The sequence below is a fragment of the Myxine glutinosa genome, chromosome 7, assembly GCF_964187855.1.
Source record: "Myxine glutinosa chromosome 7, kmMyxGlut1.1, whole genome shotgun sequence".
NCBI lineage: Eukaryota > Metazoa > Chordata > Myxini > Myxiniformes > Myxinidae > Myxine > Myxine glutinosa.
Window position 1 is genome coordinate 101,877,492 of NC_136267.1, and position 23,878 is coordinate 101,901,369.

At 43.2% G+C, this 23,878-nt stretch overlaps 2 protein-coding genes across 2 annotated transcripts in view; both read right to left on the reverse strand.

The window, feature by feature from the left end:
* LOC137431621 (uncharacterized) overlaps nt 1-6,472 on the reverse strand; it is a 110,689-nt gene extending 104,217 nt beyond the window's left edge. Inside the window, exon 1 of the mRNA XM_078782069.1 lies at nt 6,252-6,472. Within this exon, the coding sequence (XP_078638195.1) occupies nt 6,252-6,365 (114 nt within the window). The 5' untranslated portion in view covers nt 6,366-6,472. The remainder of the gene's footprint in view (nt 1-6,251) is intronic.
* Nucleotides 6,473-17,480: 11,008 nt separating this feature from the next.
* MBTPS2 (membrane bound transcription factor peptidase, site 2) overlaps nt 17,481-23,878 on the reverse strand; it is a 73,008-nt gene continuing 66,610 nt past the window's right edge. The window contains exon 11 of the mRNA XM_078782071.1: nt 17,481-20,507. Within this exon, the coding sequence (XP_078638197.1) occupies nt 20,303-20,507 (205 nt within the window). The 3' untranslated portion in view covers nt 17,481-20,302. The remainder of the gene's footprint in view (nt 20,508-23,878) is intronic.

The window sequence follows — 23,878 nt, forward strand, 5'->3', positions numbered from 1 at the left end:
TGACAGTATCTGAATTTATAATCCGTAATGACGCACTGCTAGATGGTTCCTCTGGAGCTTTGCAGGCAATGCGGACATGCATGGCGATGACGTCATGTTGTCCGCTCATTAGGTTGGAGAACCAGATTACAGATACCATTATATATATATATATATATATATATATATATATATATATATATATATATATATATATATATATATATATATATATATATATATATATATATATATATATATATATATATATATATATATTATATATATATATATATATATATATATATATATATATATATATATATATATATATATATATATATATATATATATATATATATATATATATATATAAGCGAAATGTCCGTTTGTTTGTTTGTTTGTTCATTTGTGAACCAACTCCTCTGAGCTCCCAAGGTTAATTGGCACGAAACTTTATAGGATCACATCTTTGACCACCCTGTACCTAAATAGGGGTTTTTTAAGTTCTTTTCTCACAATTCATAAATTGAAACCATCCGAGCCGCCACCTGTCGCCATGATCTTGAGTGTTGATCCACATATACATAGACAAATCTTTATAAAAAGCCCAATTTTTTTCGGATTTCAACACGGGTATCGATATAATTATTTTGATGGTGAGCTCCGATCATTAAATATGTTATCATATGTGAGAAACAACTCTTAATTAAGACGTTACCATGAACAGTAAGTTCGGCAAAGAAGGAGTCACGTGACCTCTCAAATGCGCTAATTATTCAAAATCCGAAAATAGTACAACACAACATATACAAATAGTTTAAAGAAAAAAAGGTTACCTCTTAGCTAACTTTAGTAAATATACACCCTCCAAATATACACTAAAAATATACATGCTATAGTTTAAAACAAGCGATGTTGATCCGTAAAACCTACATAGTTGTTTAGAGAATGCGTTACAATTGTCTAACAACAAAATAGATTTCGAATATCTCATATAATTAAGAGGTTCCGTCAGCGTGAGATATCGTGGGTGGATCCGCGGGTAACTTTGGCAACCATTATTTTTTTCGATTTTCAAATGGTTTCTGGTCACTATTACATAAATATTCAATCGCAGGTGAGATATATTTCATTTCTTACGATATTATCGATATGTTATCATTTGTGAGAATCAACTCTGAATTACGACGTTACCATGATCGGTAAGTTCGGCAAATAAGGAGTCACATGACCTTTCAAATGCACTAATTATTCAAAAACTGAAAATAGTACAAACACAACCTATACATCATTTTAAAGGTAATTTTACTGCTCATCTAACTTCACTCTCAAGGGTGAAAAAAAAGTTTGAAGAAAAAAGGAACCACGTGACGCCAACTACAAACCACCACTTGACAACGGGTGAACCTCCAATGATGACCTCATCCTTACAAGGTGAGTTGTTGTTTTGCTTGGGATCATACTGCTTTGAGTTCCCCAGGTCAATCACAACAAAACTTTCTACTGTCAGATTTTTAACCACAATATACCTGAAAATGGGTTTTATGCCGTGACGGTGATGAGGAGGTCATTTGGCCCGTTATTGTGGTGTTGCACTCCCGAGTTAATATATTTATGAACCAGAGGTTTCCCGTTGGTATGTCTTTACTACACCTTCACTCCTTTACACACTTTAGACCCTTTCCACCCCTTAGACCCTTTTAGACCCCTCTAGACCCTTTACACCCCTTTGCCCCTTTATGCCCCTTAGACTCTTTACACCCCCTTATATCCCTTTGCCCGACCCTTTACACTCTTTTAGACCTCTTTGATCCTTTACACCCCTCTGACCATTTACACCCCCTTAGAAACCTATGACCCTTTAAACCCCTTACAGTTTACACCCTTTCGAGACATATACACCTTTTGACACTTTTCTGACCTATTGACTTTTTAACACACTTTGGCCAATTTAGGACCATTTGGACACTTTTGACCCCTTTTGCTCTTTTGTCCTTAGACACCTTTAGACCCCATTTGGCTGTTTTAAGATCATTGATTCTTTAAACACTTTAGACCCCTTTTATGACCCTAAAAAAAAACTTTAAACCCTTAGATAATTCGAAAAAATGTCCTCCCAAAATCAGTTTTGACGACCTTTTCTGTGCACAATTCGCGTCGCATCAAAAGTTGTGATGATGAATCTAAACTGATATCTCAAAGTGAAATTGATGTTGAAACGTGAAACTGAAACTACTGATGAATGGATCATTGAATGGGAAACCAGAATTAAATGCTTTGGGAAATTGCTGAAAGCAAAGCTATGGTGAATATAAAGAGAGGGGGGAGGTCAGGAGCTGAAGAAACGATGTGGAGAGGGATAGGTGTCTGGAGGTGGTCAGTTGGCATGGAAAGAACTTTGGTGATCTTCCATCAGGCTGTAGGCCCAAAACATGCCTCAACCCATTTCCCAGCTTAGCTTTCATAATATCACCCTCACTCCTGAGCAGTACTTCAGAGGTACAACAAGCATGGACTGGAAATCTTAGCTGACAGAATGGAACAAGGTTGTTGAGGTTACCAGCTGCACCCATTGTGACATTTGCCCACTGAATATTTACACTGAATTCCCATTTCTATCAATACACACTCCAAAAAATATTTGCTCATTTCAGGTGAGACATTTATGCGCCCCCCTGCCCCCCTGCCCCCCCCCCCCGTCATTGGCGGGTACCTTTGCTAGTACATATGAAAACACAGTACTGTAGAGTATTACACTTCGACGGGAGTTATGATTGGTCTAAACTCTAAACAAACTGACCATTGAGTTTTACTAAATTTCTCTATAATTTCAATGGTTTACTTAATTTCTCCACTTTGGGTGGTCGGCTGCTCGTAGGAACCTGTCCCTTAGGAGCCCTTTGCGGAACATTGGTCCTGCTCCAAGCTCTTTGGACAGGCTGCCAGATGGGAGGGGGTTGTGGGTCTTTGGGCGTTCTTTCTGCCTTACAGGTTGCGTTCATAGCTCTATAGTGCTTGCTACAGGGTAAAGTTGGAGCTGGGATTCCAACAGGCTTGCCACCAGAAAGCTAGGGGATTGCTGGGTGTAGCTCCCTGGGAGGCTGCCTCATCATCTGGTGCACAATCTCCGGTTCCTTTCCCTGCCTGTTCGTGACTGGAGATGTATCAAGCACTGGATTCCGGGAAGCCCTTCCAAGGCCTCTAGTTTGCACTTTTTGAGCCATCTGGACTGCTGCTTGTTTGTATGCAAAGTTCTCTGAAGGCCCTAGCTCCCTCTCTTATTTTACTGTGGGACAAACATCTGCAGCACCCCCATCCTACATTTTCCCATGTTTCTTTGCTTTTTCACGGAGGGGAGGCGGGCCTCGTGGGATTTTTGGCTGGATTTTTTCGCTGTGGTGTTAATTTTAAAAAAGGATTTTGATTTTCTTTTCTTTTTTTCTTTTTTTTAAAGAAATTTAACTTAAAAAATTTGATGTACCAAGTTGAAATTCGTTCCTCAAAATCAAATTGTCCAGCAAGAGCATCGTTTGTTAAAATTTGTTGTGACAAAGAACTAAATGTACATTAATTAGTAAATGAAAAGTATCTATCTATAATTCCAGCAATCTCTGTGTGTCTGTCTGTGTGTCTGTGCGTCTGTGACCGCTGTTTCTGGACAACCACGGGTCCGATATACTTGAAACTTGCCAGGTATATTGCTGGGGACCCGAGGATGTGCCTTTTCAAGGTTTGTAATTAATCGGACAAGTACCTACCGAGCTATGTCCAAAAAACGCTTCAACCAATCAGAGAGCAGCGAGCTATCACGTGTGCCGAACCGTTAATGCAATGCAAGCGTTAATGCGTTAATGCAAGGCTTTTCTTTTTTTCCCTCTTCTCTTTCTACTTTTCCTTGCGATTAAATTGCAAACAGCCAAAATACGTTGGCGCTAATTGAATAATTGGCCATTAACACTAAAATAATCGTAACTGCGATATGCCAACTTCCGGACAGTGCAGCCTTCCATGTTGTTGTTGTTTGCAGCAGCTGTTTGCAGCAAGGCAAGGCTTTTCTTTTTTTCCCTCTTCTCTTTCTACTTTTCCTTGCGATTAAATTGCAAAAAGCCAAAATACGTTGGCGATAATTGAATAAATGGGCATTAATAGATAGATAGATAGATATGCGATATGCGAACTTCCGGACAGTGTGCGCGTTACGAGCTGACCGCCATTACGGTACGTAATTCGATTTCTTATGCGCATTATTTCTCCCAATTCAGTCAGAGCGAAGGGCGGAAGCGAAGAGCGTTGTTATTTTTTGTTTACGGGCGTACGGGCGGGGTAGAGCGTACGGGTAGCGTTTTTTTTTTTTTTGGGCAAGGAACGGGCACCCACGTACGGGCAATGCCCTAGTTTATGCAATTGCGACAATTTGTTGCATTGGAAAAAAAAAAAAAAAATTGTAATTTTAGCCAAGAATACAACAGCGATGACAGGGGGCATTTGGTACAGCATTGACAGGGACAAGAAGATAAATTCTGCAATACAACAATGTGAAAATGAACTTCCCTTTGTCTTTACTGATGGACTTCCCTATCTGGTCATTCGTCATTTCAACATATAGAGCTCGGCTTGTTATATACCCAGTTCAGAGGGAAGCATGCGCACCCACGCAAACCATAAAAATCCATCTTGCCAGGCCAAGGATGTTCTACTGGCATCTTTCCAGGGCTGATGTTACAAACATTCAACCTCTGCAATCGTTTGTTACTCGCTGCTGCACGATTGTGACGTTGCATTGTGCTTGTGTTGACGCAGGCGATTGAGTTACAGGATAGGAGGGGAGCAGGGGAGAGGGAACAAGACCAGCTCAGAGCAAGCCTGTGGCAAGCACCGTGCCGGGTGGTGGAGAAATAAGGCATGAGTGTGCGCTGCTATCTCCTCTGTCTTTACTTTTCAGCCTTGAATGTAATACCGGTGGTACACACCAGATGGATTACAGTCACTTTGCCACCCTATATGGGGTGGCGTTGAACCTACAAATTCTTGCTTTCCTTTTTGACAATCATACCATGATTTGATGATGTCTTGAACCCAATTGAAGGCTCATTGTAATCTCGCTACAAGAATAACAGAGCAGCCATATTTATTATTGGAGTTAAATCTCACTTAGCAAATGGATTAATCCAATGGAGGTGAGTGACTCCATTTGTCTTTTTGATCTCTAATGAAACTTTAATCTCCAATGAAACTTTTTGATCTTTGATCGAAGTGACCTCTAAAGATCTCTAATATTTTTGATCACTCACTCACCGCAGGCAGGTTGGTGGTCTTTCTGTCTTCTACCGACTCCTCTCCGGCCTAGCTCTCCCTGCTCTGTCCCCCAAATATTCCTACAGGTCTCACAAGATCTGCCTGCAACCCTCTTATGCTTAAACTGCCAAAATCAAGACTCTCTGCTCACCTTCACTCCTTCATTCCTCTTTACTCCCGCCTCTGGAACGAACTCCCCCACTCCCTACAATCCCACTCCTCCCTCCAGGTCTTTAAAACAGCTGTTCACCACCATCTCTTATCTTCCCCCATCCAAAACCTTGATCTTTTCTACCCCCGCTAATTCACCCCAAATCCACTTTTCTGAAATACCAACTTCTTTCCTGGAAGTCCTAGCAGTGTCCATGTGTTTTATACCTCTTTCCCATGCCTCCTCCCCCCGAGCCCTCTCCCTCCCACAGATCTCCCGATGTCCCTGCTCTCTGCTGTTGTACTTGTGTTCTTCCCTCTCTCTCCCCATCTTGTCTCCCGCTCCGTTTATTGTACGTTTTGTGTGTTCGTTTTTTGTGCTGATTAATGTGAGCTCTTACACGAGTCTCGATCTTGTATAAAAAAACAAAAAAAACAAACGAACATCTGAATGGTCATGGAATGAAACGGGCAAGGAACCATATGACAATTTATAAAGGGCAAGGCAGATAACATGGGGTGGATAAAATCTTAGACATCACTGTGCTTGACCCTGAATTAGAACAGTGTTTCGGGCAGATCTGAACACGTATCCAAAGCCAAATTCACTCAGGGCTGAATGGCGGCATTGCCAGATTAATCGGAGGATCCTCGATGCTCGTCTCCGATCGCTCGACGTGAGCCTCATCACATTCCCCTTAACAACCCTCGTTATTACTCTTCCCGGACCCCATTCCCATTCATTCCAAATTGACTGGAATCATTGTGGACGGGGCTTAATCGGCAAAGGCCAATGGGACGACTCCACTTAGCTCCAAACTCACCGTCCTTGCCCATGCATCTTGCGCAGCCGGAATGGCTTTCATGCCCCGGTCACACCGATTCCCCTCGAGGCCACATCCAAGCTCGATCACCTCCCTCGCCCTGCTGTTTGCCATTGAAGCCTCCCAAGCCGGTGAAGCCGATATCCACTCTTGCAAGTCCTAAAAATGGCTTTGGAGAGAAGAGATGAGGCACAAATGAACACTTGCTTCAGTCGACGAATGCAGGTATTAAGACGATAAAATTTCATCACAAACCCTTTTACACCAATAAACATGCAAACATTCTTATCGAAAAGTAAAATACAGCAAATATTCATACGTTGCTCTACTCCTTAGCTCTTGTTACATTTACATTTCTCCAACCATCTTCTCACCTTCACTCTTTCATTCCCCTTTTCTCCCACCTCTGGAACAAACTCCCTCACTCTCTTCAATCCCACTCCTCCCTCCAGGTCTTTAAAACAGCTGTTCACCACCATCTCTTATCTTCCCCCATCCAAAACCTTGATCTTTTCTACCCCCGCTAATTTTCACCCAAGATACATTTTTTTGAAGTTTCAACTTCTTTCCTGGAAGTCCTTGCAGTGTCCATATGTTTTATACCTCTCCCACATCCACCCAAGCCCTCTCCCTCCCACAGTTCTCTCGATGTCCTTGCTCTCAAATGCTATGTTTGTGTCCTTCCCCCTCTCTCCCCATGTTGTCTACCGCTCCCTTTATTTTGTGTTTTATGTGTCGGTTTGACTTTTTGTGTGATTAATGTGAGCTCTTTCACGAGCCTCGATCTTGTATACCAAAAAAAAAAAAAATGAAAATAATAATCCAAAACCTTGATCTTTTCTACCCCCGTTAATTCACCCCAGATCCACTTTTCTGAAATATAGACTTCTTTCCTGGTAGTCCTAGCAGTATCTATGTGTGTTTTTTTTTGTTTTTTTACCTCTCCCACCCCCCCCCCCTCCCCTCCCCCCCCACCCTTTCCCGTGCCTCCTCCCCCCAAGCCCTCTACCTCCCACAGACCTCCCGATGTCCCTGCTCTCAAATGTTGTACTTGTGTGCTTCCCTCTCTCTCCCAGTCTCATCTCCCACTCCCTCTATTTCGTCTTATATGTCCGTTTTTTTTTGGTCATTAATGTTAGCTCTTACACGAGCCTCGATCTTGTATACAAAAAAAACCAAAAAAAAAACACCCATAAACTTCTGTTAAGATGCTTATGGATGTGTCATGCGTCGGCTTTCCCCAATTTACCCAAATTGATGGAGCATTATTGGGCCTGGGGATCAAAAGGTGTCAATTGCCTCCCAAGTCAGGGACCCTTCGACTGTGACTGAACAAAGACGGATAAAAATCGAAAAACGTATATTATATGCAGGTGTACTCAAACAAAGAGTTGAACGCTGTAAATGTAATTAAGATTTATTACACCATAGCACGTATCACTAGGTCGGTACCCATGGATATTTGCCATCAATGGATGTGGTTTAACTAAGCAGCCACTACATCCTGGAATCACTGCTTGAAGGGGCAGCAGGTGAGTGTAATGTGGTGACTCCCTTGAGTAAGCAGCCTAATGCTAAGTCATACCAGAAATTGATGATTGCATGAAATGCTCTCGGTGATTATGGTTTTTAACTCAACTGGACGTATACTGAACCCTCGGGCGTCCGTCATCCGTTAACTTTTCGACGTTAACACTCCAGCGTCCACAAATATCAACCGATTCTGATCAAACTTGACATGCAGCATCCTTACCCCAAGGACCAGGTTGGTATTACATTTCAGCCCGATCCGTTGAAAAATGGCGGACTTAGGCGACCATTTTGTTTTTGGTAATGAAAACGACGTTAACACTCTAGCGTCAACAAATTTTAACAGAGTTTGATCAAACTTAGAATGTTTAACCCTTACCACACAAGGTAGGTTGCTATTGCATTCCAACCCGATCCGTCACAAAATGGCCGCCATATTGTTTTCAGCTCCGAAACGACGTTAAGACTTTAACGTCCACAAATATTTATGGATTTTGATCAAACTTGGTGTGTGAACTTGTCCAGTCAGTTTAGTTGAGTTCATCACATACTGAACCCTCCGTCGTCTGTCGTCGTCGTCCGTTAACGTTAACACTCCAGCATGCACAAATATCAACCGATTCTGATCAAACTTGACATGGAGCATCCTTACCCCAAGGACCAGGTTGGTATAACATTTCAGCCCGATCCGTTGAAAAATGGCGGACTTAGGCGACCATTTTGTTTTTGGTCATGAAAACGACGTTAACACTATAGCGTCCACAAATATTAACAGATTTTGATCAAACTTAGAATGTTTAACCCTTACCACACAAGGTAGGTTGCTATTGCATTCCAACCCGATCCGTCACAAAATGGCCGCCATAGGCCGCCATATTGTTTTCAGCTCCGAAACGACGTTAAGACTTTAACGTCCACAAATATTTATGGATTTTGATCAAACTTGGTGTGTGAACTTGTCCAGTCAGTTCAGTTGAGTTCATCACATACTGAACCCTCCGTCGTCTGTCGTCCGTTAACGTTAACACTCCAGCATGCACAAATATCAACCGATTCTGACCAAACTTGACATGGAGCATCCTTACCCCAAGGACCAGGTTGGTATAACATTTCAGCCCGATCCGTTGAAAAATGGCGGACTTAGGCGACCATTTTGTTTTTGGTCATGAAAACGACGTTAACACTATAGCGTCCACAAATATTAACAGATTTTGATCAAACTTAGAATGTTTAACCCTTACCACACAAGGTAGGTTGCTATTGCATTCCAACCCGATCCGTCACAAAATGGCCGCCATAGGCCGCCATATTGTTTTCAGCTCCGAAACGACGTTAAGACTTTAACGTCCACAAATATTTTTGGATTTTGATCAAACTTGGTGTGTGAACTTGTCCAGTCAGTTCAGTTTTCTGCTTCCCTGGAAGCTCTAGTTTTCATAGTCAATCAGGTGGTTAGATGGAGACGAGCTGCTGTGACGTCGCTGCTCAATGAAGGATGTGTTAACTTCAACACACACAATGAGAAAGGTAACCTTTGCTTTGCCCTGGGAAATCTGTTTCACAAGTAGGTGGAGGTTATCTTAAACAGATTCTCTCCAGTGTTCATGGAAGTACATTTATTCGTGCGGAATTTAGATACGTTACATTGAAGCCACATGGGAGTTTCCAGGCATAGGCCTATAATTGGTACGAATGATTGTATCCAGCATTTCAAGCATTCACATTGTGTAAAGCGTGCATAGCATGTGTGTCACGTGGGCAAATGAAGTTCATTAAAGCTTAGGTTTTATGCAAGTCTGTTTAATGGGGGATCAGCATCCAGCACCGAATTGCTACTGCATGGCGTCCACCTGTAATGAACGGAACTACAAAAGAAATTTTTATAGTGAGAGGTTTTTCGTTATTGTGAGAGAATCACCACGGGTTGGTTGATTTGATGGCTCCCACTGGATTACACCGAAGCACGCGCACCAGGTGCTTGCTTGGTGATATGCTCGAGAAGGGCAGCTTCTCACCATCAATTCGGCCAGAACTCGACTGGGCCTGAATATTGAGCCAGCGAATCACAGACCACGCTCTCCCTCGTTCAGATTTTGAATGATGAAGAAACTCCCAAAAGAAAGATTCTACGACAGACTATGCCTGGCTCGAAGACAACCAGGATCAAACACTTTTTCGAGAACTGAGTTGAGGAAAAATTACTTATGGGAATTGTAAAGCTGATTGGAGCACGATTCACCACTTTATTCTTGCTCTTTGATTCGACATTTGTTGTTTGGCCTGGTCTGTGATCAGCTCTCCCTCTCCAAGACTGGTCTTCAGTAGCATTACTACAGGCAATGACAGTGTCTATAAATCAATGCACAATGTATATGTGCGGCTCTGTCTGTCTCTCTCTGTGTCCGTCTCTCTCTCTTTCTGTCCGCCTCTCTCTCTGTCCGTCTGTCTCTATCTCTGCCTCTCTGTCCCTCTCTCATGCATCACTTAATTCCCAATCTCCAGCACAGCTGTCCAACATCTCACCCATGGCATACAGAAGCAGTTTTGCAGTAAACGGTTTTGTTTAAATATTATTTAAATACGTTTCAACGTTCCCCTGCAGTGTTTTATTCAGTGTATATTACAACACGTTATTTTTTTCCGACTAAAAGGGCTTTTTTCAATTTCCTTATCAAATCATTACATTTAAAAAAAAAAAAATTCAATCTCTTACAATTCTTCCTTTCTACATTCTTTAAACTCAACTTCATTCCACCCCTCCTCTAACGTTTTCAAATGTATCTCTGACTTGAAAATCACAACAAACCCAATTTGTTATAAATGTTCGTTTGTCATTAATCATCCACTTTCTAAACTCCCCCCTTGCCCCTCCCCTTCTAATCTCCCCCCTCCCCTTCAAATCTCCACCCTCACCCCTCCTCTTCAAAATTCCCCCTCACCTCTCCCCTTCAAAACTGCCCCCACCCCCCACCCCTTCCCTTCAAATATCCCTCTCCCTACTTCCCCCTCTCACCCTACCCCTCCCCTCCCCCCCCCCCGTTCTGTACCCAATGCTCCCCTCTCTCTTCATTAACGGTATGGACCTCAAAACATCCGGGGCATTCGCTCAAACCTGATTGATCTCTCCATACAGGTTGCTTCTGACAAACCAGACTTAATCTGCTTAACAGAAACTTTCCTCCTTCAAGATGTCTGATTCCTTAATATCTATCTCTTCCTGGTTACTCCCTCCTCCGATATCATAGACCTGAGCCTCATCCTGGTGGTGGGGTTGCTACCTTTATCAAAAACTCTCTACCTCACTGTCCTTGCACTACCCTCTCTCCACCCCACCCCAGGAGTACCTCTGGCTATGGCACCCCCTCCGCTCCCACCTTTTGTTCATATGTGTTCTGTACCGTCCACCAAAAGGTGATGACTCCATTTACATCCTGCTGTCTGATAACATGGCCCAACTTCTATCCACTCACCCCAACTCTCTCTTCCTCATATGTGGCGACTACAACTGTCATCGTGCCAGCTGGCTGGGTGTGGGTACCTCCCTCACCAGCCATGGCACCTCAACAAAGGGCTTCTTTGACCAACTGGGACTGACATAATCTGTTAATTTCCCGATCTCAGTCAACGAAGCATCTTCTCTTCGAGACTTGGTTATGACAAACTTCCCTGCAAATGCCTGCTGTTCTTCTTCTGCTCCAATCGGTTCATCTGATCATTTCCTTGTTAAAGTGCACATCTCTCTGATCATTGTCAGAGAGCCTCCACAGCGTCGACGACTCTGGCATTTCACTCAGGCCAATTGGCACGGTCTTCAAGCAGTCATCAATCATCTGGACTGGTCTCCCATCTCTACTGCTTTTGAAATAAACTCTTCCTGGGAATTCTTCCAAAGTAAACTGCTCTCTCTCATGCACAGATCTATCCCATCTCGTCTGCAGTTGTCGTACCCTTCCTCCCGTCCTTGGTACACTGAATCTTGTGGTGAGGCAGTTGCCCTGAAACAACTTGCCTTCACCTCTTGGAAGGCAATCTCCGTTCCTTTCACAAAGCTCGGAACAAGTGTGTCTACCCTCAGGAGAGCCAGGAAACAATATATCTATACTCTCAAGACTGAACTCTCAAACCTGTCTCCCTCTTCCAAATCCTGGTGGTATCTGGTCAAATCTGTTTCTGGTGTTTGTTCCCCCTCCATCCCCTCCCTTACCTCAAACGACTACACATCTGACTCCGCATGTGAAAAACCCAAATACCTCAACTCTGTACTTGCCTCAAAATCTTGTGTCCCAAACCCATCTCTCTCTGTACCCACCGTACCCAGTCGTACGCAGCTGCTCCTGGACTCTGTGTCCTTTCCTGACAAGGTGGAGAAGTTTCTGTCAATCCTCGACTATGATTCTGCAACTGGATCAGACGGCATCAGCCCACGGGTCCTAAAATCATGCTCTGCCGCTCTATCTCACCCTCTCTCAGTTCTCTTCACCCTCTCTTTTGCTCAAGGTCATCTGCCATCTGCTTGGAAATCAGCTAACATTACCACTTTACACAAAAAAGGTGCAAAAACAGATCCTTGCAACTATAGACCAATCAACCTGCTCCCAATATTCAGCAAGGTCTTGGAATCAATCATCGCTTCTGACATCAAATCCTTCCTCTTCTCAAATGGCTTGATCTCGGATCATCAATTTGGATTTAGACCAGGTCATTCTACTCTGGACATGCTGCTTCTGCTGTCTCAACAATGGATGGAGGTCCTCAATGCCAAACAGGAAATCAGAGCTGTCTCCCTTGACATATCACGTGCCTTCAATACGGTCTGGCACCCAGCTCTGCTCACCAAACTCTCCTCCTATGGTATCCATGGAAATCTCCATGCATGGCTTGCGGACTTCCTCTCTGGTCATAGTGAACGTGTGGCCCTGAATGGGTTTCTCTCTTCTCCCCTTCATATTCAGGCTGTAGTTCCTCAAGGCAGTGTTCTGGGCCCTGTACTTTTTCTGGTCTTCATTAATGATCTCTCTGACTCTCTGGAAAATACTCCCTATCTCTTTGCTGATGACTCTGCTCTCTGCCGCTCCATATCTCAAACCTCAGAACGGCAGGCAGCAGCGTCTTTACTCTCTGCAGACCTGGATAACATCACAAACTGGTCAAACAAGTGGAACATGTCTTTCAATCCTGACAAATCTCACTCTCACTTTGTCTCTCCAAAAAGACCGTCTGGACAACCCTCCCATCTACTTTCTGAACAATCCTCTTGAAGTTCTGTCACTCAAGCTTTTGGGTCTCAATATCTGCCATGATCTTTCCTGGAAAACCCCATCTCCAAGCTGGCCACCATCTGGGCATCCTCTGTCATGCAAAATCCTTTCTGGGCAGGACTAAGCTCCTCACCACATACAAAGCTTTCATCCACAGCTCAATGGAGTACTGCTTTTCCCTCTGGGCTGGTACTCCTGCCTCACACCTACCTCGACTTCACGCGGTTGAAACCAAAGCATTCAGAATCATTGGTATCTCCCGCGATGAAGCTGATTCTGAGGGCCTTTCTCTCTCTCACCGCAGGCAGGTTGGTGGTCTTTCTGTTCTCTTCAGACTCCTCTCCGGCCTAGCTCTCCCTGCTCTGTCTGTGCTCTGTCCCCCAAATATTCCTTCAGGTTGTACAAGATCTGCCAGCAACCCTCTTCTGGTTAAACTGCCAAAATCAAGACTCTCTACTCACCTTCACTCCTTCAATCCCTCTCCTCCCTCCAGGTCTTTAAAAGAGGTGTTCACCACCATCTCTTATCTTCCCCCATCCAAAACCTTGATATTTTCTAACTCCGTTAAAACACCCCAAATCCGCCTCTTTCAATCCCCAACTTCTTTCCTGAAATTCCTAGTAGTGTTCATTTGCTTTATACCGTGTACCCCTCCCTCCTCTCCCAGCCCTCCCCCTTCCACAGATCTACCTATGTCCCTGTTCTCTTCTGTTGTTGTGCTTGTGTGCTTCCCTCTCTCCCCTGCTCTTGTCTCCCACTCCATTCATTGTATGTTTTGTGTGTATGTGCATGTTTTCATGTTCAATGTGTTTGCTCTTACACGAGCCTCGATTCTGTATACACAAAAAAAAGTCACAATGGATACAGCTCGTGATAAGGTTGAATATTTGAAGTGTATTTTCAGAAATGGCTCGATTTCCCAATTCCTCCCTTCCCGTTCCATATCTTGCTCCCCTTACAGGCAACTCAATGGAGCAAGTGAACTTCTCATCTGAAAAGGTGAAAAATATCTGCACAACTTCCACTCAACATCAGCATCTAGTCCTGATGGCATCAGTACACTAGTCCTGATGGCATCAGTACACTAGTCCTGAAAACCTGTGCATCTGAACTGGCTGGTTCTCTTTCACTACTCATCTGCAGACGCTTCTTGGAGTCACACCTCCTCTCACAATAGAAGGTGGCTTACGTCAGTGATATCCTAAGAAGGGTGTCAAGAAAGACCCTCTGAATAGTAGAATAATAAGCAAGATCATAGAATTAATAATATCAACAGACCAAAAGGCCTACCTTTTCTCCAACTGCCCAACAATGTGGGTTCTATCCTAGCCACACCACTTTAGGTATATTCCTTCTGTCAATTCGGCAATGTTTGGACACTCAACCTCAAGCAAGAGGTCAGAGCAGTCTCACTGGACATCACCCAAACATTCGCCATAATCTGGTGCACCCAGCCCTGATCATTAAGGATTTCTGTCTCAGACATCCAGGGTCCTCTTCTCGAATTTCTTCCTGTTCACAATCTACACATAGCCCTTCATAGCATTACATCACCAGCCCCTTTCTTATAGGCTGGTGTTGATCTGATCAAGGAAGTGTCCGAAGACCCATCCTGTCCCTGGTTAACATCAACGACCTATCGTCCTCTAGAAAACTCAATACATCTTTGTACAGACTTGGCATTTAATATGGATTTTTTTTTCTTTTCTTGACTTGGGTTTACTTTCTTAACTCAGTATATCAATCTGGTGAGTTTCTTTTACACTTTGGTGATTTATTTGTTAAAAGAACCATGTCACTGATTGTCTGTCGCAGCAAGAAGTCAACAACAGGATTATATCACAGGTGGCGTGGCAAAATGTACGGACAGGTGCATTTGATGATTGGCTTCACAGTCGGGTATACAAGGGTTGTTGCGTTCTGTATTAGTGGAAAACAACTGCTGCACGTCTCCAAAAGTTATTGCCGCTTCCTCTGGAGATGGTCCGTCAACTCGACAATGCTGTTTGTCATGGAGTGGTGGCTTCACGAAATTACGGCATGAAACAGCGTGCTATTGCTCGGCAGTATGGCATCACTCAAGGTCAAGTGTCAAAGATCCTGAAACGAAATGCTGAGGGGTGTCCCTACTCCAATACCGAGGCCAGGACATCCCTGCAGAACCACAAGGAGGGATGATTGCCAGCTGCACCGGTTAGTCCGCAATGGCCGTACCAAGTCAGCTAATCGGCTTAGGGCTGAGTGGCAGCAACTGACAAATGTGCCTGTATCCAGAAGGCTAGTCAACCAACGACTGGTTCAAGCAGGCTGTCGTGCCAGGCGTCCCCTGAGAAAGCCACGCCTGACCAGACAACACAGCCAGCGCCGATTGCAGTGGGCCAGAGAGCACCGTCAATGGCAGCCAGGACACTGGAATCACGTGATCTTCAGTGACGAGTCTAGATTTCTGGTCTATCGTCAAGATGGCCGCGTCCGAGTGCGCAGACAAGTGCATGAAGCCTACAACAAAGATTGTATAGTGCCAAGAGTCCAAGCTGGAGGTGGTGGGGTGACCGTTTGGGCTGCTTTTCATGCAGGGGGCAAAACTGACCTGGTTGTTCTGAATGGAAACCTGAACCAGTTCAAGTACAGGGCCATTCTGGAAGAAACATTGCTTCCATTTGCTCGTGCAGCCTTTCGAGGAAACTTTGTCTTCCAATATAACAATGCACGGCCTCATCGTGCTCGCATGATCCAACACTTTCTTGCTGACCGTGGTGTAGAGCATATGGAGTGGCCTGCCATGTCCCCGGATATAAATCCGATAGAGAACTTGTGGGCAGAATTAACGCGTCAAATCGACCACTTGGACCAGCAGCCGACCTCTGTGCGTGAATTGCAGCAGGCTATTGTCACTGCATGGCAAGCGATTCCTGTCCAAACCTTGGCAAAATCTCGTGAACAGCATGCCTCAACGTGTACGTGCTCTCCTGAATGCTCGTGGGGGTTACACGAAGTACTGAACTGTAATTTTACTGTCCATAATCCCAGTCGTAAAAAAATTTGGCTAATGTGCAAAATAAAGAGATACTTCTGGAAAACGTACAGAAGTTTAACACAGTACTGTCCATGAATTGAGTTCGATATCAGTTTACATCACTTTCAAGGATCAATTTATTTGTTTTGAAATGTCAAATGTGGTTTTTGTTTCTTTTAAAGGTCACATTAACAAAATTTAGAATAATTTCAACATAATTCCAATGAACTTTTGGTTCTAAGACATCTTGAAAAGTAAGTTCACCCCCACAAAAAAAATATTCCATATTAAATGCCAAGTCTGTAGATGACTCTACTATTTGGCGTAAAGTCTCACATCAATGGCAGGCAGGATGCAGGTACACCCTTGCCCACCGATTTAGAGACAATATTAAATTGGTAACTCACTTTGAATGCGTCATTAAACGCTTCCAATTCCCACGCACTTACTCGATCTCTTCAGGAAAACTTTGGCTCAGCCTTCAGTTTACTGCAGCAATCATCCTCTGGAAGAGGTGGTCATTGGAGAGCCTTGGACCAATATATAACCTTTCCTGGGATGATCACATATCCAAGTTGCTCTCCACGGCAGAGAAGTGCCTTGAAATCCTCCGCAGACATATCATTTCTCGGCTTCTCCCCAAAAGGCTTATTTTTCAATATTTTTAAATTTACTTATTTTTTACAGGATCTAAGGTTAATGGAGGATCTAAACTTTCATCTGCAGTATCATAGAGTATGGTTGCCCTTTGTTGCCAGATCGCACCGTTTCACAGATCTCAGTTGTGCACCGTTGCAGGAATCCAATGCCTCAAGACTAATTGGTGTTCAACAAGAGCCCAAAGTGCTAGGTCTCCTCTCCCACAACACAGGATGGTGGCTAAGCTTTTCTATTGCCTCATTTCTTGTCTAACCCCACCTGCCTTCAAAGGGTGTTTCTTCCATGACAAGGCTGCTTTGGCCCTGCAAGGGATAAAAATCTTGTTAGCCTCACAAAGGCAGGTGAACTGCTCAGCTCCACGATTACTGCCCCTCTCCACACTTCTCTTGACTGTTGAATCATCTCCCCGATGCCGTCCAATCATTTTTTAGCTCTTCACTCCTGAAAAGTAGCAACTAATTTCAACATTATGTTATCCCCTCTTGCTGATATTTTATATTCTCACAGTCTCTCCTCCTCGCTGTCTCCCCACACTTTCAAATCATGTGTTGTCTTGTGTCTCAGTCTGCAGGTGTGTGACAACTTTCCATGAGGCTTAGAAACGTTGAAAACTGTTTTTGGTACCAAAAAAGCGTCATAGACAAACTATATTGAGATTTTGAGGTCTTAGCACAAAATAAATATTATTTAAAAAATACATTTAAACACTTTCTTAAGCCCCAATTTTATAGTACATCTCAAAAAATTGACATTTTTGCAACCAAACACAACTTGTTCTTTATTACAACAACCAGTGCAATATTATCACAAAGTTTCACCCTGAGATGTACACTTTAAATCAAAGGTTTTCTTGTGGGAAATAAAAACATTTGTAATGGTCGGTTTTTCACCATCTCTCCATACTTCCCATGTTAAAATACCAACATGAGCATGCAGAGGAATACATGAGACAACACTAGACTCGACTGCAGACAAACAAAGCCACTGAGCTTCAGGGGAAACGACTTCATTTCCAAGAGGAGCGACTGGGTACCAGCGATGCCATCATTTATAATCATCGTTTTTCTGTCCGCACTTACAGGGACTGGAAAGGAGAAATTTCATCCTTCAGATGTGTTCTATAGGGTTTGTCCGTGTACTATCATTTACATGCCGAGTGTCAAGCAAGGAAGCAGCAAGTACCATTTTTAAAGTCTTTGGTATGACCCAGTCGGGGTTGGAACCCGCCAACCTCCCAGACTCTAACCATTATATGACAGAGTCTGGCCTAAACCCAAAGAGAGTCAAGACCAAGTTCTAAAACTAAACGCAAATATCCACAGCATCCATTGCTTTGTTGCAACTCACCCCACCACTCACCACCCTTTGCAAAAATGTTACAGTTTATGATCAATGATGGCAGAAGCTGCTAAAACGGACAAAATCAATGGAAAGAAGACGAGAAATTGCTCAACAAAATAATGAGGAGTATTTAAGGAATAACATTAAAAAGACAAACAAATGAATAGGGGAAAAACTTCAGTAAGAGATGCAATGAAAAAGACCGAGACTGAAATGGTAAACACTTGTAGATGGATAACAAAATTATGCAAGGCCAAATAAAAGATGGAGATGAACTGACAGACTACTATGAAAGTATTACCTGGACATGAGTGATAAAGACAGGTGTAGACCACTGGTCTTTGCACTTCTGGTATAAACATATCACTGACATATGTGTACAGTATTTTAATGAAATAAATCAATAAATTGATTCATCCTCTATGTACACTCAACTACAATGACAGTGATGAAATATGTAGGTCTTCCAATTTGGATTATTAGACATTATTTTGAGGTGGCACAAGTTGACCTTAAAATATCGGTTCAGAGAAGAGCAAGGTGACAGTTGTCAAAAAGGTGATGTATTGACAGTGAGGTCGTGTGGCAACTGGTAGATACAACAAGCAAGGGATGAATGAACAGGTAAAAGAGGGGGAGGGAGAGGGAGAGGGAGAGGGAGAGGGGGAGGGAGAGGGGAGGGAGAGAGAGAGGGGGAGGGGGAGGGAGAGGGAGAGAGAGAGAGAGAGCGAGCGAGGGAGAGAGGAGAGAGGGAGAGAGGGAGAGAGGGGGACAGAGAGAGAGAGTGAGAGAGAGGGAGAGAGAGAGAGCGAGAGAAAAAGGTGGCAGCACAGTTAGCTACAAGGATAGGATTTGGTTGTGGGAGGGAGGGGGAAGAAGGGTGTAATGGGGGGTAGAAAAGATCATGGGTATGGATGGAGGAACAGATGAGATAGTGGTGTCCCATGAACTTGAAGACCTGGAGGGACAAATGGAATTTAACCAGCCTCGGGAAGGTTGTTCCAAAAATGGGTTAGAAAAGAGTGAATGAGGGCAGTAAGGCAGGAATTTGGACATTTAACCAGGTGAGACAGTTTATCACCACTCGGCTGCTTTGCAGATTCCGGATGTAAACTGCCTCCTAATCACCAGTGAGGGCCGTCATCTTTCTGGTGGACTTCCTCTTAAACATATAGGCAATGCAGTTATCACAGAGATGACACCAATCATATCAATACCAAACATACATACTATCCTCTCCCCTACACCCACACCCACCTTACCTTACAACTCACACATAACAATTTGCACTATTAGCAACTGCTGATGGAAATTCAACAACTATCTGAGGACGTGCTGCTCTTTCAACAGGACAAAAGGATCAATTCAAAACTAATCAAACAGCTTTCCTACATTTCTCCGAAGCGCATGTACTGCTGCACACTCACGGAAATATTGATATCCTACATTAGAAATCTCCAATTAGGAGCGAAACGTGTTCCACGGCCTGTCAACAAGCTTAAGCGGCTGTTCTGGACACCCCATGAACGCGGACACAATAATTCATGTCAATGCATCAAATATAAACCTCTCGGTTGACATAAACTAATGTTTATTCCATTTGATGTTTGCGAACAAGTGTCTTTCTGGACTGCCGAAACAAACCATCAACAAAATGCTCATGGTCTCAAATTACAGGCCCGTCTCCAACGTCATTTAGCGAATCCAGTAATGCAGAATAGCTAGTGGTGTGGGTTTCATCAGTTCAATTAAATTTGTTGCTATAATTCTCTACTTCACTTTCTAAGGTGCGGCATACATACATCAAGCCAATTTATCCCCTTGTGTTGACCTTCCATGTTCTGAGTGTCATCATCAATATAAATGTGTAATTGCACTTTATAAAAAGGCATCTCACTGGGAACAGTATATGGCCAAACAGTATATGAACAGTATCGACTGACAATCTGACAATGATGTACCTTAACTGACAATCCAAGTTGATACAGAAAAATGATGTACCTCAAGAAAAAGGACATCTCCAGGGTTGGACAGGTCTTAAGTTATAAACTAATCAATGAATAAGTAGCAGTGCTGAAAGATTTTTATTCATTAAAAAAGATGTAATTAAATCAAGTCTCACCCAAACCTTGTACACTCAGTACGAAAGCATTTAGAGGCTTTAATGCAGGTGGATCTCTTGCCTGTGTGTGCAGCATACAAGGGTGTGTTCTCGGCAATCTGATTTTCAGAGTGAGCAGCCAGGCTTAATGGACAAGTAGTACAACACCCAGAACTAGATTAGCGAGCAGAAGGCCTGTGCCCAACGTCAGCATGACAAAGAGGAACGGGGGACAAAGTTTTGGCCATTGAACACACTCCAACAGGGCAGCCAAGATCCATTGTCCATCCAGAGCGAAGCATGGGACTGCATTCAAAAGGCCCAGTGCTCCTGACAGCGAGACCACATATCTGAACGACAAGTGGTTAAGAAGGAACAGCATACATACCCTACAACCTGTGGGATGAACAACCATGCTGGAGGTTTCACATATGATTTTACAGGTGGTATTCCAGGACACCCCCCTCATCCCCCCTCCCAATATCCCCTCTCACCCCCTCCCCTCCCAAAATCCTCCACCCCACTATGCTAGGCTCAAAGTAGCTTTTATTTGGATGGTATGTCCTGCTTCATCACCTAACGCTTAGTATTCAGATGAAAGAGCATGGCATGGCCAAGGGGTTGGCGTCCCATGGGGTTGTGACATTTCTCCAGAAATGCCATGCTGACTGCAGAGTTAAAACCGCCGCCACTAGATGGCGCAGCAGGCACCCAGTGTGTTCAAGGTACTTCCCCAAAAGTCATCGGCTGTGACACTTAAGTCAAGTACTGCGTTGTCTCGTGTCAGTCTGTATATGTGTTCAAAGAACCTTAGAAACTGGAGAAAACTATTTTTGGTACCCAAGCATACCACAAAATAAATAAATATACAGTCATGTGAAAAAGTAAGTACACCCCATGTAAAGTTTTGACTTTTTCAACATATTTCAACACACAGCTATTTGATCTTCATTTCAACAATATTGATAGATAATGGTGATATAATATAACAAATATCATGAAACATTTACATTTTGTAGTCCATTGTATAATTTAAATAAACATAAATGCAAATTTCGCACGTGGAAAAAGTAAGTACACCCCTACATTTATCACGACTTCAAACACCTAAAATTAGAATTAGGTGCACCAGCTCAGGTGCAAATGATTAGAACATCGTTAGAGAGGATCTTGGAGGAACCTGTCTTATTTAAACCTCAGACATTTAGTTTGGTTTGCTCTTTGTTGTTGAATTGTGTGGCGTCACCATGCCGAGATCAAAAGAGCTCTCTGAGGCCTTCAGAAAGAAGGTTATAGATGCCTACGAGTCTGGGAAGGGATTTAAAAAGATCTCCAAACAATTTGAAATCAATCATTCGACTGTCCAGAAGATCATCTACAAGTGGAGAAGATTCCAAACAACTGCCAACTTGTTCAGGCCAGGCCGCCCCAGCAAGTGCAGCCCGAGAGCAGACCACAAGATGCTGAGAGAAGTCTCGAAGAACCCCAGAATGTCATCACGGGACCTACAGGTAGCTCTTGCCACTGTTGATGTCAAAGTGCACGAGTCTACCATTAGAAAGAGGCTGCACAAATTTGATCGATATGGGAGGTGTGCCAGGAGGAAACCTTTGCTGTCCAGAAAGAACATCAGGGCAAAACTAAAGTTTGCCAATGAACACCGAGGCAAAGACCAGCACTTCTGGAACAATGTGCTCTGGACAGATGAGTCAAAGGTAGAGCTATTTGGCCACAGTACCAGAAGACATGTTTGGCGAAAACCAAAGACAGCATTTGACCAAAAGAACCTGATACCAACTGTAAAGCATGGTGGTGGAAATATTATGGTTTGGGGTAGCTTTGCTGCATCAGGGCCTGGGCAGCTCACCATCATAGAATCCACTAAGAATTCTTCATTGTACCAGAGGGTGCTTGAGGATAATGTGAGGCCATCTGTCGGAAGAGTTGAAGCTCAACCGAAGGTGGACCTTGAAACATGACAATGATCCTAAACATACCAGTAAATCCACCAAAGAATGGCTGAAAAGAAAGAAATGGAGGGTTCTGGAATGGCCAAGCCAAAGCCCGGATCTAAATCCCATCGATATGTTGTGGGGGGATTTGAAACGAGCTGTGCATGCAAGAAACCCCTCAAACATCACACAGCTGAAAGAATTCTGCATGGAGGAGTGAGCAAAATTTTCTCCCAATCGATATCAGAGACTTGTAGACAGTTATAAGAAACGCCTACTTGAGGTTGTTTCTGCCAAAGGGGACAATACCACTGATTAGAGCCAAGGGTGTACTTACTTTTTCCACATGCTAAATTTGCATTTATGTTTATTTAAATTATACAATGGACTACAAAATGTAAATGTTTCATGATATTTGTTGTATTATATCACCTTTATCTGTCAATATTGTTGAAATGAAGATCAAATAGCTGTATGTTGAAATATGTTGAAAAAGTCAAAACTTTACATGGGGTGTACTTGCTTTTTCACGTGACTGTATATATATATATATATATATATATATATATATATATATATATATATATATATATATATATATATATATATATATATATATATATATATATATATATATATATATATATATATATATATATATATATGTCAAATATATATATATACAGTGGGGAGAACAAGTATTTGATACACTGCCGATGTTGCAGGTTTTCCCACTTACAAAGCACGTAAAGGTCTGTAATTTTTATCATAGGTACACTTCAACTGTGAAAGACGGAATCTAAAACAAAAATCCTGAAAATCACATTGTATGATTTTTAAGTAATTAATTTGCATTTTATTGCATGAAATAAGTATTTGATACATCAGAAAAACAGAACTTAATATTTGGTACAGAAACCATTGTTTGCAATTACAGAGATCAGACGTTTCCTGTAGTTCTTAACCAGGTTTGCACACACTGCAGCAGGGATTTTGGCCCACTCCTCCATACAGATCTTCACCAGATCCTTCAGGTTTCGGGGCTGTCGCTGCGCAACACAGACTTTCAGCTCCCTCCAAAGATTTTCTATTGGGTTCAGGTCTGGAGACTGGCTAGGCCACTCCAGGACCTTGAGATGCTTCTTACGGAGCCACTCCTTAGTTGCCCTGGCTGTGTGTTTCGGGTCGTTGTCATGCTGGAAGACCCAGCCACGCCCCATCTTCAATGCTCTTATTGAGGGCAGGAGATTGTTGGCCAAGATCTCGCGATACATGGCCCCATCCATCCTCCCCTCAATACGGTGCAGTCGTCCTGTCCCCTTTGCAGAAATGCATCCCCAAAGAATGATGTTTCCACCTCCATGCTTCACGGTTGGGATGGTGTTCTTGGGGTTGTACTCATCCTTCTCCGTCCTCCAAACACGGCGAGTGGAGTTTAAACCAAAAAGCTCTATTTTGGTCTCATCAGACCACATGACCTTCTCCCATTCCTCCTCTGGATCATCCAGATGGTCATTGGCAAACTTCAGACGGGCCTGGACATGCGCTGGCTTGAGCAGAGGGACCTTGCGTGCGCTGCAGGATTTTAATCCATGACGGCGTAGTGTGTTACTTATGGTTTTCTTTGATACTGTGGTCCCAGCTCTCTTCAGGTCATTGACCAGGTCCTGCCGTGTAGTGCTGGGCTGATCCCTCACCTTTCTCATGATCATTGAGGCTCCACGAGGTGAGATCTTGCATGGAGCCCCAGACCGAGGGAGATTGACTGT